Source organism: Mya arenaria, chromosome 14 (genome assembly GCF_026914265.1).
Source record: "Mya arenaria isolate MELC-2E11 chromosome 14, ASM2691426v1".
Lineage (NCBI taxonomy): Eukaryota > Metazoa > Mollusca > Bivalvia > Myida > Myidae > Mya > Mya arenaria.
Window position 1 is genome coordinate 51,348,146 of NC_069135.1, and position 18,576 is coordinate 51,366,721.

General features: G+C 36.8%; 1 protein-coding gene across 1 annotated transcript; it reads right to left on the reverse strand.

Annotated features, from left to right (window-relative positions):
• Nucleotides 1–353: 353 nt before the first annotated feature.
• On the reverse strand, nt 354–16,518 carry LOC128216892 (C1q-related factor-like). Its single transcript, XM_052923595.1, has 5 exons — nt 16,425–16,518; nt 15,380–15,542; nt 6,358–6,461; nt 3,713–3,845; nt 354–1,538 (listed from the first exon to the last, which is right to left on the reverse strand). The coding sequence occupies exons 1-5, from the start codon at nt 16,458–16,460 to the stop codon at nt 1,354–1,356; spliced, it is 621 nt and encodes a 206-aa protein (XP_052779555.1). The 5' UTR covers nt 16,461–16,518; the 3' UTR covers nt 354–1,353.
• Nucleotides 16,519–18,576: the final 2,058 nt, after the last annotated feature.

Genomic DNA, 18,576 nt, shown 5'->3' on the forward strand with positions numbered 1-18,576 from the left:
TGTATTTTGAATTCAGCGCAGATATTTCCTATATGTTTGTTATATATATATAATGCATGCGTGTTTTTTTTCATTCAAAAGCTAGGTCATTATTAAGGTTCCAGTTCGGGCTTTTATCTGAAACTGTAAATGAATGTCAAGAGTATTTTACATGATATTTGGCATGTTATTTTTACCCAATAAATATATTTGCCGTTATACAATGCCTTTTGTTGTTCATTCGTGAACATGATTATACAATCTCAATCGGCCATGATGGCTCCAATGCACTGGGCCGATTTCGCGAAACTCCATAAGTCTATTATCTGCTTGTGAAAAATCTTGAAGAGTTAATGAAACAACATAAGCTGAGCCTGATAACACCCAATATTTATTTAATTGATTATTTTATGGAGAAATTATACTTTCCAAACTTGCTTCGAGATCATTATTTGATTGCCATATCATATGGTCCTTGGCCAAAAATGAGTATTCGGATTATCGCATTCAGACATACTGAATGTCTTTAAATATTTCACGAGTGTGACCATGCCAACTTTCAAAAATTGCTGGGTGCACCGCTTGCACCATTTTAAGAAAATATGGTGAAAACATCCTTGTTGGTCAATTTAAAAAATTTAGAAGCCCTGTTTACGAATATAGGCTATCAAAGATTATCAGTTGACTGTGATCCACTGTAGAAGAATTAAGCAAATAAATCACAATACTGGTACAATTTTTGTCGTCGGATCACTTTCCGCTGGGTATCAGCAATTAATTACGATGGTAGCATTTCTAATTAGGAGCTGATTTAACATTAATTTTGTATCAAAAAGAATCTCAATTGGCTAAGATGGCTCTAATGCACTGGGCCGATTTCGCGAAACTCCATAAGTCGATTATAACACGATTAAGCTAATCTCACTATTTTTGTTCTTCTGTAATTTTTTGAAATAGTTCCTTTTAAGGAAGTATTTTGACTGTTTAGTAAAGTTTTCTGTCTGATAATCATAAAAAAATAAGTTTTATTTATCAAAACCAGGTAAGAAATTTTGCTAAATGAAATAGGCTACTTAAGAAGTTTTGAGAAATTAGGGTGGCTTACAAATTGCCACATCGTGAAATATAAATTGACAGAATACACATCAAGGTTTACGAAGTTGTAAAGTTGTAACAGACTAACACAGGGGAAGTTACTGACAGGGCGATTGCTATATGCCCATCTTTCGGGGAAATAACAAAACAAAAACACAACTTCAGATTTACATGAGCTACCTGGAGAATGTTAGGAACATCGCGGCATTGATGACATTTTTATACATGCACCCTTATGTTAAAATATGTCAAAGCTTTATTCGACCCAAACTCAAGTAATCACATCTGAATAAGATGTCCAGAGAAAGTTGGGAACATGGCACCATCGATGGCGTTGCTGTCAGACTCTGCGATGTGCTGGACCCAGATGTCCTGGCCGGCCTTCAGCTCCAAAGTGACAGTTGTCCCCGCCATGCTGTACTGGCTGTTGTCACCAGTGCGCACCTTGCTCACCGCCTGACCGTCTGTAAAAAAGATGATAAGACCATATTATTTAACTCCACATTTTTTAATTGATGAATTTGGCGAGATGTGATAGAAATTTAAAGCAACCCTAATAATGCTACCTTCTGTTAGGTTAATAAAACATGACCATTTGAAGAATATGCAAGTCATTTAATGTTTTATAGGACATAAATGTGGTTGCTATGGCAACAAAGACAGCAAAAAAAAATAATATTAATGACTGAATCCTGCAACAACACAAGAACTATGCAAGCTGCTGCAATGAAATTTGATATGATGATAGAGGGCCATCAGAATATTAAACAAGAGGGCTATGATGGCCATGATGGCCCTAAAACGCTCACCTAAGCAAAGGGCCGCAACTCTGTAATAAAGCATAAATTAAAATGTTGCAATTTAAACATATCTTAACTGAGGACAATGCCTTGTTTTATATTTGTAGAAGGTCACCCAAGGAAGCTTCCTGTTAAGTTTCATTGAATTTTGACTGGTAGTTTCAGAGGAGATGTCTTTTAAAGCAAAACAGGAAGTCGGTCATTTTGTTGTTGTTGTTGTTGTTGATCAATCTCAATGCCTTGTTGTATTTTTGTAGAGGGTCATGCAATGAAGCTTCCTGTAAAGTTTCAGTGAATTTGGACGAGTAGTTTCAGAGAAGATGTTTTTTTAAAGCAAAACAGAAAGTTGGCCATTTTGTTGTTGTTGATGATCAATTGTGACCCCTTGCTGTATTTTTGTAGAAGGTCACCCAAGGAAGCTTCCTGTAGAGTTAAATTGAATTTTGACAGGTAGTTTCAGAGGAGATGTTTTTTAAAGCAAAACAGGAAGATGGCCATTTTGTTGTTGTTGTTGCTGATCAATGGTGACCCCTTGTTGTATTCTTGTAGAAGATAGATAGATAGATATATTTCGGCATAGGAAGCATATACATAGTTAACAACATAACATAGGATAAAATAATGAGCATTATTAAATACTATATCACATACGAGAAAACTATGACATACACACCAACACCAAGGATAACACGAAAAAGGGCAAGCCCTTATTTCCATTGTGGTCCTTTGTATTGGCGGCATGACACAGAGAGACGGACCTAAATATAATCATGTTTAAAAGTACTATTGAGTCATAAAAATGTATTTCACAGTCAAATCTTGATTTAGTGACACTCCTGTTTGCAGCTAGGATTTAAAACACATTTCTAAAACTGTAAAAAGATATTAGCAAACAATTTAAAATCCTGAGCCGAAATAGGTAAAAACAATTTTAAATACTGTTCATAAGATGCCTTCTGATGGCAACCTTAAAACTTTGTAACCTGTTGATCTCCGTTAACTCTACAGGTAAATCATTCCATAGTTTAATTCCAGAGAAAGCAAAGGACTTAGAGCCATGACTTTTGACTTTAGGTCAATTTTTATCTTAAAAACATGACACAACATTATCCGTTCAACTCTTCTGTGGAACGGTAACCAGCTAAGGGACTTAAAGTGGGATGGGTCAATATGGGCTCTGGAATCCAAGTCAAGTACAAATCTCATTATAAGGTCATCCAAGACAAAGCAAAACAGGAAGTTGGCCAGATTGTTGTTGTTGTTGTTTTTGATCAAGCGTAACGCTAAACTTGACTAGCTAAAAGTTACAAAGTCCAAAAATACTAAAATATCCTACCCTACCCTTTCAAATGTGTGACTCAAAAACCCGTTAGATATATTGAAGGCATTATCCATTTATTGTCTGTGAAATTTTTTTAAAATCAATCCAAGAAAAGTTGAAGAAGCTATGTCCAATTCTCAAAATCAACCAAATTCCATCAAAATTTATGTTTTAACCAGCATCTTTAGGAACATTATGTGGAGAAGGGTATAAGATGAACAAGTTTCCCAAATTTCAAAGTGATAGCTTTGATAGTGTCCATGTAAGTGACCTAAACACAAAACTTAACCAATGCCTCCGACTACGTCAGCAATGATGACAATCAAGTGACAACAATAGCTCGTCATTCTTTTCAAAAATCAGACGAGCTAAAAATAAAACAGTTGTCAAACAGTCCATCTGTGAGAGAGCAGCTTTAAGTTAGGAAAAGACTCAAGATATTTTATGAGTACTGGCCAGAGTTTGCAGTGTCTACACGGGGCTAGTGCAACTTATATATTCTGTCAATTTCACTTACCTCGCATGATTTCAAGTCCCGCCCATCGGGCAGCCCTCATGTACAGGGAGACAGAGAACTCGTAGGTGCCGTCATATGGAGCCCGGAATTCCCCGTGTCTGTTGTCATATGCATTTCCGAGGTTTGTGATGACCTGAAAACAACAAGACCTTTTTCAAACGAGTTACATTCAGAAAAAACTGCAGTTTATCTTTTGCACAACATCTAACCAGCTCATTTTCTTTTTAATATTTTGTTGGAATTTCATAGGCACTAGCAGGTCCAAATGAGGGAAGAGGCGCACCCAATACACGGCCCTCCTAAAATATTAATTACGCTCAATTACACCATTTCCGACTAGAAACTGTTAAAATTTTCATAGGGGACTACCCAAAACCCAACATTTTAAAAGTCAAAAGCGTACGCCCTTAATTTATGCCCCCTCTAACATCAAATCCTGGATATGCCCCTGAGGGGTGCAAATGCAATGTTGACATTAAAGACAAACACATCCCTTGACCATTTTTTCCAGCCGAGTAAAAACACAGTGGCGGATCTAGCAGGGAGGCGCAAGGGCATGTGTCCCCCCCATGTTGGCTAGCAAATGAATCCTTAATATACAAAATGCACCTTATTTCAACCTTGAATTGATACCTCAATAATTCAAATTCCTGATAAATATATCAAGTTTTTTTTCATAAGTTTGTCCACTGCATAAGATGTGTAAAAGTATATTTTGTATGGGGGTTGAAATGCACCGACGATTATTTACGTGTGTTTTCAAAACCTCAGTGAAATAATTATTGTGACGCTGTCACCCCCCCCCCCCATTATGAATTCCTCGCTTCGTCACTGTAGCAAGCGCACGAGGAATTTCTTTACTGCTGATCATGTGAAACATAATCCGTACCAGGTAAACAGTGCAAACATACACGAATAATAGTCATACACAAAATCATAACATACTTCATTGACATTACACTTACCTGGGAACAAAGAGCATAAGGTACTTAATACTGAATATGAACCAACAACAACTGCAGGCTCCAGCTCGACCGATGTTTATTATTGAACAGCGCATGCGCGCACGAACACCCTACCGAGCAGTACTAAGATATTGGTCACCGTGTAGGAAATCATGCAGATATGCAATCTCATACGTAGTGATCTCCCTTGACGAATTTGTGCGTTTGGCTTTTGGGAAATGACAGGTAATCAGATGAAATGACACGAGCTACAAAACAAAACTTAAAACCCTACAGAACAATACAACTTTGAAGAACTAATACATGTAACAGTCTAACCTGCGACTAAATGCTAACCTTGACAAAGAGATTCGTCAAATAGATATTGCGATGTTAAGCTTTTGGAAAGCGTTCTTTAAACATACATTGCATTGTAAACCGTGTGGAAAAAGAGGTTGTCAGCAAAGAGTATAATGTTAACGTTAAGCTTCCGGACAAAGATATCGTCAATGGAGAATACAATGTTAACCTTCCGAACAAAGACATCGTCACTGGGAAATACAATGTTAACCTTCCGGACAAAGACATCGTCACTGGAGAATACAATGTTAACCTTCCGAACAAAGACATCGTCACTGGGAAATACAATGTTAACCTTCCGGACAAAGACATCGTCACTGGAGAATACAATGTTAACCTTCCGGACAAAGATATCGTCACTGGAGAATACAATGTTAACCTTCCGGACAAAGACATCGTCACTGGAGAATACAATGTTAACCTTCCGAACAAAGACATCGTCACTGGAGAATACAATGTTAACCTTCCGAACAAAGACATCGTCACTGGAGAATACAATGTTAACCTTCCGAACAAAGACATCGTCACTGGGAAATACAATGTTAACCTTCCGGACAAAGACATCGTCACTGGAGAATACAATGTTAACCTTCCGGACAAAGATATCGTCACTGGAGAATACAATGTTAACCTTCCGGACAAAGATGTCGTCAATGGAGAATACAATGTAAACCTTTCGGACAAAGATATCGTCAATGGAGAATGCAATGTTAACATTCTGAACAAAGAGATTGTCAGCAAAGAATACAATGTTTACCTTTTGAAAAGATAGATCTTCAATAAGGAATACAATGTTAGCCTTCTGAACAAGAGATCGCTAGCAAAAAATACAATGTTTACCTTCCGAACAGAGAGATCGTCAGCAAAGGATACAATGTTAACCTTACAACGAGTTCGTCAACATTAAATGAAATGTAAACCTTTCGAACAAACAGATCGTAAGCGGGGAATACAATGTTATCCATCTTAACAATATGTGATCGTCAACATAGGATGAAATGTTAACTTTCAGAACAAAAATATCGTCAAGCGAGAATACAGAGTATGCCTTCTGAACAGAGATCTTTAACAGAGAATAAATTGTAAACATACTGGACAAAGAGTTTGTCAATGGAGAATACAATGTTAACATTCTGAACGATTGTGCTTTTGAAACGATTTCAATCCATAGTGAATAGTAAACGACAAATTATGCCGATTGTCAATAAACTCAAAAATACAACTAAACATGTTTTCAAACTGTTTTTACTTATATCCTGTCTACCATGTTTAGCCCAAGCATATCGGACACTGCGCTGCGCTTTATGTCTTTAATTAATATTCTGTTTAGCTAAAATGTACCTTGTCAAATGGGACCTGTTGCTGGGTGCCAAGGGAGGCAATGTCGTGTGTCAGCACGGCGGAAAACGCCACGGGCGGATGTCTACCGGGGCACCCACATGTCACTGAAAAAATACCAAACGCTATTACCACCATACGTAATGTGCCAGTGGGGGAGGCAATGTCGTGGGTCAGCACGGCGGAAAACGCCACGGGCGAATGTCTCCCAGGGCACCCACATGTCCCTGAAATATACCATGCGCTATTACTACCAAACGTAATGTGCCAAGGAAGGCAATGATCTTGGTCAGCAAAGCGGATGTTACCGGGACAGCCACAGGTCACTGAAAAATATCGAACAAAATTACTGTGACGTTTATACCACCATATATTCTGTGCAAAGGAAGGCAATACCGTGGGTGACGCTTGGCACTGAAACCACAGGGGCAGGGTGCATTGTTTTGACACAACCCTTTGACCACGCCCCTCCCACCCCCATTTAAAAAAAATAATCCCAGACATATTAATAATGGTGGGGGAACTGTTACTAATGAAATATTACAAAAAAAAATCCCCCATTATTATTAATAAGTCTGGGGTTGCTTTTTTTTAAATTCGGGGGGGGGGGGAGGTCGTGGTCAAAGGGTTGTGCCAAAACAACGCACCCTGCCCCTGTGACTGAAACATGCCAAACGATATTTCTTCGACATGCATTGTGTGCTAAGGGGTGCAATGCCATGGATAAGCACGGTGGAAAACGCCAAGGGCGCATGTCTACCCATTCTCATTCTAAGAGGTTTCATAATGATAAATCCAACTCATCTATGGAGTACGCATAGCATCATCACTCTGGTGAACGAGAATGATTTTAACCGCGACACTAACATGTTATTGAAAAATGCCAAAACTGTATTACTTTGACATTTGCATCACCAAATGATATGGGCCAAGGAAAGATATGTCGTGGGTCAGCAAATATCACAAGGGGGCATTTTGACAGGCCTAGTGAGCCCTCAATCCGGGCAATCGGAACTCCTCGGCTAGTATCAAGATATGGCTTGTCAATCTCGAAGCTTGCCGGAGATGGCCGAGTTGTTACGATTGCAATCCGGGAAATAGACTTGGCTGGATTTTTCCCAATGGATTTTTAATGCCAGGGACACTCCTGACCTCAAGGAGATTTATGAATTTTATTGCTCACGGGATGGGTATTATATAGCAAACGTTTGTTCGAATTGTTTATGTGTGAATGTCGCCCGCCTCCACATGTGAATAATATATCACATATGTTGGTGAAAGCGATTTGCCAATGGAAGAGGAACAAGAGCTGTCACAGTATGTGACGAATGCCCCCGATTGTGACATTGACCTATGAACAAGGTCAGTACATGAAAAGTTGATCTTGCCTTTACATGTCAAATACATATGGCAAGTTATTTTAAATTGCCTCTAAACATAAAAAATACCACCCATAGTTGACAACCCACACTGTTATGTCCTTATATATGCAGCATTCCATTGTGAATAAACACCCAAGTGTGACCTTGACCTTTGAGATAGGGACACGGGTCTGCCATGCGACACGTCGTCTTGGTATCTGGAACACATGTGGCAAGTTATTTTAGAATCTGTCCATACAAGGGAAAGTTACAGCCCGGACACGACAACTTATACTCTATGTCCTTATATGCAGCACTCTGTTGTGAATAAACACCTAAGTGTGACCTTGACCTTAGAGGTAGGGACACGGGTCTTGCACGCGACACGTCATCTTGGTATGTGGAACACATGTGGCAAGTTATTTTAAAATCTGTCCATACAAGGGAAAGTTACAGCCCGGACACGACAACCTATACTCTATGTCCTTATATGCAGCACTCCATTGTGAATAAACACTAAGTGTGACCTTGACCTCTGAGGTAGGGACACGGGTCTTGCACGCGACACGTCGTCTTGGTGTGTGGAACACATGTGGCAAGTTATTTTAAAATCTGTCTATACACGGGAAAGTTACAGCCCGGACACGACAACCTATACTCTTTGTCCTAAATGCAGCATTCCATTGTGAATAAAGACTAAGTGTGAACTTGACCTTTGAGGTAGGGGCACGGGTCTTGCACGCGACACGTCGTCTTGGTATGTGGAACACATGTGGCAAGTTATTTTAAAATCTGTCCATACAAGGGAAAGTTACAGCCCCGACACGAGTTATTGAGCCGGACACACGGACGGACGGAAGAACGGACGGACAGACGGACGGACGGACGGTGCGATTTTAATATGCCCACCTTCGGGGGCATAAAAACAATAAAATGCAGTTCAAAGCAGTTTGAAATTGAAACATTTAAATAATTTAAACGCAAATAGCAAGAGTCCAATAAGAACACTTCAAATCAAAGTTTTTGTTTATTTTAATGGAAGAACGACCATAATAAAATGATTTTAAAGGGACTTGCTCATGTTTTTGCGAACCCACGCCGGTACGCGCACAAGGACTTATACACACAGATATTGATTGCTTAAAGATGCACTCTTACTCCCAAATAAGATTTATCACTATTAATACGATTGTTTTGATATACCAGAAAGGATGAATAAATGTTGAAAACAATGGTTCTTATGAAGGCTAACGAGTTTAATTTGAAAGAAATGTGAAGAAAACACGGCATTTCTATCTTATAGTAGATCACTGTAAATCTTTTAGCATTCACTAATAATTTAATATTATTGCGTTTTCATCTTTTAAATACCCGGTTACAATCTTGTTGTCAGTAATTAATATTTTCCATAAATGCATTATTAAGTAAGTAGTTAAAGGTTTATCACTCAAAATTTATGTTTCTTATAAATGTGTATTTATTGATTTTGAATAAGAGTGTTACCATGGTTACTTTAACCTTAAACCATCATGTTGAATCGCGTTACTAATTCTACAAACATCGTCGACTTCAAAGACATTTTTAGCATATATCCACTTTTGTTGAAGGGTTCCAGCTTTAAGTATTTTAGTTTTAACACTCTTAATGAATTGCAATACTTTACTTCGCCATATATAGAATAAATACATTTTTCAAAATTACAAGAGTGTCCCTTTAAAGAAGGAAAGTCACACATTCATGACAATGCAACACTCACAGACTGGTATTCAATATTGATCGTAATTGGATCTAAGAACGATGTAGCTAATCGGATTACTCGATATAAACGAACCAATACAGTGAATGGAGTCAATGATGTATGGCCATAAGATTGACAAAAGTCGCATATTGAATACCACCCTGCAGACAAAGGTTTGAACATAGTCGAACTGTGAACGCAAGACTGGTTTTACGCATTCTCTTTTGATATTGGGTTATAGCGGTCATGCAATAAGCCGGCGCTATTGACTTTTTCTCAATGTTACACTTGGGTTTACAAGTAGTTCTCAATAAAGCTCTTGAGCCATTTATTATTTCGACTGAGTGGCAATTTCATCTGAAAAGACCTTTGAGTTGCACTTCAGTGGCCGGCATTTCCTGGCTGAAGTCATTATCTTTCTTTAAGTGGCTCGATGGTCGTTAAATGGATATTCAAGTTTCAAGTTTCAAAGTTTATTGGCAGATCGGCAATCGGATATTAACTTAATTATTTCTTGATTTCATGTAATTTACATATTTTCATGTTAAAGACACTGAACTTTTCTTTATATTTGGCTATGAAAATTTTAGGAAATGACTTAAGATATGTTATAAGCATCGCATTTTATCTCAATAAACTTGGGATTCCAAGCCAAACGTGTCATGTCACGAACATATTTCTTCGCCCAACTTCACAACACGTAAATAAAATGGTAAACCGTTAAACAAACCGGTGGCCCAAATTTCTCTAGTAATCCTAAGCATACCAACCTTACTTATTTCGTTTAGCAAACTTACTGACAATCTTAAATTTACATAATTTAACAAATAAATGTCATTATTTTAAAGACACTTTCATTTCAAAGTTTCAGTATTCTTCAAAATGAGGCAATTACACAAAATTATACCAAGATCTTAGATTGATCCAGTTAAAAGGGACTTAAAATTTTACCCAATAACTCGAAAATCCTTAGGCGTCACAAGCTTAAGAATCTTATTTAAATAAGCCAAATTACTGACTTAAACTTGATTTTATAAAGTCAAAACAAATAGTTGTTAATGAGAATCATAAGAATATTATCAATTTCCTTAGACACGCTTGAGTGATTCCATTCAGTATGTGGGTCAACTATTTTTATCGTCCAATCAAAGCATTGTGATTCTGCGCAACGAGGAAGCAGCTGCATCATGTCTTTAGAATACAACCTGCATTTGCAGCCAATGAAATTGCAAACGGGCAATCATGAAGTACAAGGCTTAAATTCCTTTTGCGTGTGTTGAAAGGTCCGCTTACTGCCACTCATCCGATACACAATTCCTCCGTCAAATTTTGCATTGACAACCTGCCAGCCAATGAGGTTGTATTCTAAGTCAGTTACCTATCTAAATTAAAAAGGGCTCGTTTGCTACACTCATTCCGCCCATTATTAGTCATTAAGATTTCAATACACGTCATCTAACTATTTCTTAATAGAAGCAGATGACGAGTATAAGATGAAAAATAATAAATACACGCTTGTCGTTGCTTCCTTGACCTTGGGCCAAATTCAATATCCACTTAGTTTTAACTTAAATTTAAAGGCGCACACTATAGGTTAATGTTATTTTTGAAATGTTATTGCATAAAAGCCATTATCATGTTAACTTTAACTCATGTTTGACTAAAATGATCAAAACAAAACAACATTTGATTTGTGTTCGGATAAAGATATAAGCGATAGTTTAGCGCTTTTTTAACTAGATAGATTGAGGCAATGTAGCCATTAATAAAAAAATAAAAACATTTATAAAGGCAACCCTAACCGCACATTTATTACTATTTTTTAGTTATTTTTAAAAAAAAATCCATTTTATTAATTATTGTTATTATTATTTATTTATTTTATTATTATTTTGGTTTTGAGTTTGTAGGTCGCAGGCCTACTGAATTGAGTAGCGCAACTCGAAATCAGGCATCGTGAGATCTTTTTGTCATAACATGTTAGAAAAAATCTAGCGCGAGGTTACACAATCAAACGTGTAGTGAAACGTATGATATAGTGCGGTTTAAAATAGTGGGACTTAAAATACCACTTAACTGAAATACGTTCATAATATTGCAACGTTAATGTGACTTTGAAAGAACGCCGGAGAGTCTGAAACAAATATTGGTAAGGAACCGAGGGGATAAGATAATAATGCAGAAAATTGAAAAGAGTTGACTAAAAGACCCAGTGCCCCGGCTGTACTTTACCTACAACAAATAGTCAAAACGTCCTCAACCAATATCGGGATTCATCTAATTAACTTTACGCTAGTCTGGAGATTCTTCCCTTGTACTATCGTTATAGGTAATCTACAGAATATCAGTAAGCAGGATACCAGACAAACTTTACACTAGCAATAAACTCGCGCGATGAAAGCAAGATTCATATAATTATCCTAGTACATATAGGTTTATCGGTTACTGTTATGAAATTAGTTTATTGTATTCAAAAGCATCACTTTACATAACCTATTCTTAGGTAATGACAGGCACTTTTCAGTTACAGCTTGGGGCCACTAAAACTATTTTTGGATTCAATTTTCTCTGCCTATGAACAGAAATGTAGAAAAAAGTAAAATCACGAGTGTCGAGCCCACAGCCTTTCCATGCTTTCAACGTTTTCAATTCACATAGAACCAAACATCTAACAGACCAGAAATCCGTCTGGCAAATAAGTTGTGTGGCTTGTGAGTCTTCCTTGTTGCTTGATCCAATTACAGTCAGTTTTGAACTGGTGTTCAGCGCGTTCATTCAAGAAATTTTAAACCATCCGATATACATTCTGAACTGGGTTTTTTTTATTAAAGGGACACACTCATTATTTATATTGGCAACGACTTTTTTCTCCCAATTTTTTTGAATTGGATTTATTTAAATTACTTTGCTGAACAAACACTAAATATCAGCTAGCTGATCTTTGTATGAGCAGAATATTGTTAATCAAACCCTCAAATATATATATATATATTTTCAATAGCAGAACAGAACAGAACAGAACACTTATATTTTTTACTTAAGCATAAACAGCTCATCGTCACACACAAATACACACATAATCAATAAGTACTTACTTTATTACAATATAATGCATTTTAATTTTAAAAAAAGTTGTAGTATTTATAGTGTTTTTTTTTAAAAATAACTCACGAAAAGAAGTCAATAGCGTTACTTATGTTTTTCGGCAAAAAAGAGTATTGTCATGGACAAAAGATTTCTAATTTCAACATTTAATGATATTTTACCATTGAAACAAGCATTTTCTTCACATTTCTCACCAAATTATTATTGTCGATATTTATTTAAAAAATGCAATAGGGTCCCTTTAAAGCATGCATAATACAATTTGAAATTCTTCGTCTTCACCAATAAATCGTTTACATTGGTTTAGACGGAGTTCAAACACAGTGCAAATTTGAATTTTACTGATCACTTCCTTGAGCTTATGTTCCGTTAAAAGCCTCTCATATTCTTTATAATAATATAACGTATTTTAAGAACATGGATACCTTCAAATGATTGGTTAAGGTCTCAAATAAATATTAAAATACATACCTGCAAAATCTGAAATGAACCGGTTCAAAAATCCGGTCAAACACGTGCAGCCAATCAGGTCAAACACAGGCAGCCGATCAGTTGCAGAAACAGACTTGTTTTCACAATCGATATAAATAAAATCTAAATCCGTAAATACATTTGCAATGAAACGTATAATTCTGACACCTGGCACTCCTTATGCATATCAGAGATAATGCAAATCAAGAAGTGTACGTGAACTTGTATGTGTAGATGCATGTACATATGAAAGTTGTGTTTAAAGGGACACAACATATAGGTTGTTGCAATAAATAAATAAACTCTTTTTAATGCATTATTATGCTTTAAAAAGTTACTTTTATTATCAAAGCAAAAAAGTATATTATTTGTGTACTGATAAAAAATATTGATACATTTATTAATATATAGCGACGTGGCTAATAAATTAACCAGTTAAAATGACACCAAAATACCGCTGATATTGTTTTGTTTGTATATGAATCGTGTTTGTTTTTGTATTGATCATTAAAGCTCGGGGACTACATCGGAACAATTCGGCCAATTTATCCCGAAACTTACCGGAGATGGCCGAGTGTTACGATTGGATCAATACGATAAATGTGTTAAGGATATTTTTACAATCGGAACACCTCGTCCAATATCCAACAGAATTGAAGCCTGTCGGAGATGGCTGAGTGTTACGATTAAATCAATACGATAAATGTGTTTAGGATATTTTAACAATCGGAATACCTAGGCAATTATTCAACATAATTGAAGCTTGCCGAAGATGGCCGAGTTGTTACGATTGGACCAATACGATAAATGTGTTTAGGATATTTTTTTCAATCGGAACACCTCGGCCATTATACAGATATGAAGCTTGCCGGAGATAGCCGAGTTGTTACGATTGGATATGTTAGGCCAGGAAATTTACGACCTTAAGCCTTAAGATGTTTATTGAAACGGGACTCAGGTTAACATAACATGATCTATGTGATCTATTTCTTCATACAGTATGTTGCTATAATGGTCATACCACTCCTCCGGCTTTATAAACCCATCCTCAAGTTACTTCCTCAAGTTCAAAGAAACGAAAAAACAATCTTCAGTTATGTAATTCATGAGGTTCAATTTGTCAAGAAGAGTATTTTAATTATTTTTTTCAGATAACATTTTTTTTATTTCCCTCGATAGCAGCACAGACTAATAAATCAGTCCGTGATAGCATTGACAACAAAATGTATCGTGCACTCAATGTACCCGTATCCTTAAAGATTAATAATCTCGTAATGGATAAAAAAAATAAGCTGATAAAATAATTAAAATGAACTTCCTGCAATATACGATATCCTCAACATATTTCAGATTTTTAGTTACGACTACCGCCGTCAGCGATTTGGCGCGTTAGCTAACGTATCACTATGAGATGGTTCATACTGCTGAAGAGGCGGGCGTATACCCTCGCAAAGCATCCATACATTAACCGTTTGAATTTTTCGCTTCGACCGTCCAATAATATACATGTAGTTTTTTTTTTAATTATGGTAGCCAGAACGGCGCAAAGACAAACGAAACTCTTTGAAGAGCTAAAACTGGCTGTCCAAAGACGTCGTTGAGGTGGCTTAAATTGACCGTCTCATTAGTGCAAATGGCTATGCGATGGCAAATACGTGATCTGGTGAAAGCATAATTGACTGTCAACCCCGGGTTCGAAGGTTCGTTTCCCACTTCATTTCTCATTTCATGTCATTGGTTGTCCGGTTAGCGAAGTGGTTAGCGCACTCGCTTCTCAATTAGGCGACGACCCGGGTTCGATTCCGGGCCTTGGCGTATATGAGTTTGGTTTGTGGTCACCAAGCCGGACAAGTGGGTTTCCACCGGGCACTCCGGTTTACCCCACAACACAAGACCACACTCTCACATAGAATCATGCCAATGAGAGTGATTATTATTATGTTGTAAATAACTTGTTTCACAATCGTTGTAAAATAAATAAATTTAAACTAAACTTCATTTCCAAAACTACTCATCGTCCCCAGGATTGGTCGTTAAACGGGGTTCCCGTGTGACAGTGTTAACACTGGTCCATGAGGCCCTTAGCAGCGTAACAGTGTGGAAATGCACTATGCCTCATAACCTAACAAGGCTGTTATTCCCACTGGTGGCCGATGCACATACATATGCCAGTGGCGTCGTAAAATAAACGTACACCCCACCCACTTCCGCCCCAGCATTGAGATCGTGCTTTGATTGGCTGATTCAATAACGTGTTTCTTAAGTATACATGCATTTGCAAATAAAATAGTGTTAATGTGTAAAAAGATGTGAAACAAACATATGTGGGGACAGATTTCGTCATTCGTACCATTATTTTGAAGGTTGTTTAGCTCTGTCATATCTTGCGCCAGCTTTGCAAGATCCTGCTCCAGTCTGTGTCGAATGGTTGTTTCTTCCTGGATCAACACCATGAGCGACTGTGTGATGCCTGCTGGTACATCCTGACACCTCGCCACTTCCGGCAACCAAACCTAGAACCGGTTTAATCGATTAAGTTTTTGCGTAAGGGTGCGCTTTAATGAAGGATATGGTTGAGTGGTTAACCGCTTTAGTATGACCGCAGTTGATGGGTTAGGTCTGAATTAAATATTATCCAATAAGAAATGAGTATTAGTTGCCTATGGCCAGCCAATCAGAAGCGTGTTGAATTACATCGTAAACAAAAACAAACAAACAAACAATAGCATTGATATACATGTATATAGATGGATAGAAGTATTGTTATCATAAAATTCTACTCTATTCTATTTCATATCATTATCTATGTGACCATTCTTATCATTTTACAAAACGTTATAATATTAGCAAATCAGATATTTTCTTTGTCCAATCTCGTTTGAGATTTTTTTTACTGAAAATTATGAGAATATTTCGTATTTTTGTCACTAGTAATGTAGTAATGTACGTGTCTTCCGAATAATTAAATGAAATGAATGGCGGTAGCCGGAAGCATTCAATTGAAATTACAGTCGTCCCTACTATGTGACAAGGATGGCAGTTTCAGTCAAGATATTTGACAAAAAATCATTTGTATTCAATTATATACATAATAATTATAGACATAAGGTGATGGCTGCTGACTATTATAATTAGGTCACTTGCCATGTACACAAATAATGCCACCTCAAAGCGACACCGCACTGAAATACGATGCCAAGAAACCCGATCTTAGCGTGCGAATGCTTCGATAGTGTCGTCTGTTGTCTGCAAAATATCGTTTCCGTGTCTGCTGACTAATGCAATATTCAATACCAACAGTTACAAGGCGACACGATGTCACTCTTAGCAGGAAATAGAGATAATACCAGGAACTAAGGAATTTAGAACAAAAATAATGATGTGTATTGTCTTACTTGTAGTGAAAATATTGCAGCCAGGAGGAAATACATGTTGTTATCTTTGGCGTTTCCTTAAGTGACTAAATGTCTGCTATATTGCACACAAGACAAAACTTCCCCAATTTCTTATCATTTTCTACGCGGAGGTCATATATAAATGTCGCTTATTGCAAACATTTTATAATATAGACTGAAATACTTTTATAAACGTTGATTTTAAAGCCGCATTCTCACAGATCGACCGTTTTGACAGCTTTTTTTTTATATGTTTTGTCTTGGAATAAGCCAATGTTTAATTTGCGTAAATATTTGGAAACCAATAATACAAGACTGCTGACAAAAGAACAGATCACAGCTTTTTATATTTAGGTTCGAAATTGATATTTATGGCTTAGAGCGTCACTAGCGCTTTAAGAAAAATGAGTTGTAGGCAGTTTTCGCAACAAATGAGATATGTTTTATTGTGATTCATCTAATATGAGTGAAATAAAGGCATTCATACCAAAGTCAGCTGATTCTGAGACAAAAACTAAAAAAGTCAAAACTATCAATCTGTGAGAGTGCCGCTTTAAGGTCTATTTTTTTTTTTCAATTTGTACATACAGTCGAACCCCGTTGACTCGAACTCACATAGATCGGCGAAAATACCTCGAGCCTCGGAAAATTCGAGCCAAGCGGGATAATTTACCTACAGTTTAAAGTATTCGTCTCTTTACATCTAGTTCGAGCCAATGAGATTTTCGAGCCAAGCGAGTTCGAGCCATCGGAGTTCAACTGTACTTCAATATAATATATATCCACGAATCTCTATCATGTATTGCCAGTCTACCTTATAATCAGACTACAAATTAATTTGATGTTTTAATATGAACTTCAGTCTAAGGTTAATGTCTTTACTGACCGCTTTCGAACTTTTTACATTTATTTATTACAAATATTTCAATTTAAGATATCTTTCGATCAAAAACCACATCAAACATAATTATCAATGAAATCTTCATTAACTTGGCCCGGTGATATAAAAAAAAAATCAGCGAAACAATCGTTTTCTATTTGTCACTGAACAACTTATCAATATTGTTTGCTTGGAAGCAGTTGAGGATAGATGGTTGTATTGGTCAGTAAACAACCAATCGATAGAGTTGGCTTGGAACCAATTAAGCGAATGCATAAGCACGTCCGGAACTTTTTTTATCATTTGATGCATTAATGATGTTAATCGGTGTTTGGACAGGGATGTGCTTCTGCATTAACTGGAAAAGCATTTACTAATTGAATGATTGAAAGGTGCCATGCAGTTTTCCTGTTTATCTAAAAACGAACCAAAGCTTCAATAAAAATAACACTTTTCAAATATTGCATAAGCAGACATTTTTAAATTGAATGATTGAAAGATGCCATGAAGTTTTCCTGTTTATCTAAAAACAAACCAAAGCTTCAATGAAAATAACACATTTCAAATAGTGCGTAAGCAGAATTGTATTATGGCAAAGCGGTGGCGTATGTGTTTAGTCTCGTGAAAACAACTCACGTTTCTCGTTTTAACGACATATTGGCCAATCAGAATCGCGTATATAATATCACTCGATTTCGCGACATTGTAAACATGCAATCAGAACTCCTCGGCCATTTTCAATCAAAACAACCTCGGATGTATGCCGGTACATCAGTAAAAGTAGTTCGTAAAAAAAAGAAAAAGTATTAATCAAATGTGTTGTTTTATCGTGTATTTTGAACATGTAGGTTAAAATTGATTACCAGTAAAATGTTTCATTGCTTAAATAATTAAGATTCACAAAAGTCAAGTCGTTAAGCTTAATTGCTTAATTGAAAATACTACGCGAACTACTTGCAGTGTATATACGTACATAAACATCCGAGGTACTTTTCGATGAAAAATGGAAGAGGTGTTCCGAATGTGTAAACATGGCTGAGACAAGAAATGCTGTCTGTTAATGCGCAGTTATAAGGCAATTCTGGTTGCCCAATTATGTCGTTTAAACGAGATACTAAATCAATTTAACGAGATACGTAAGTCGTTTAACGAGATACATTAGTCGTTAATGCGGCGTTCACACAGTGCCGATTATGGCTCCCGTTTGAGATCAGACAGCGCTACGACACGAAAAGCGAAAAAGTCGGATTACTATCCTCAATGATCTGGAAT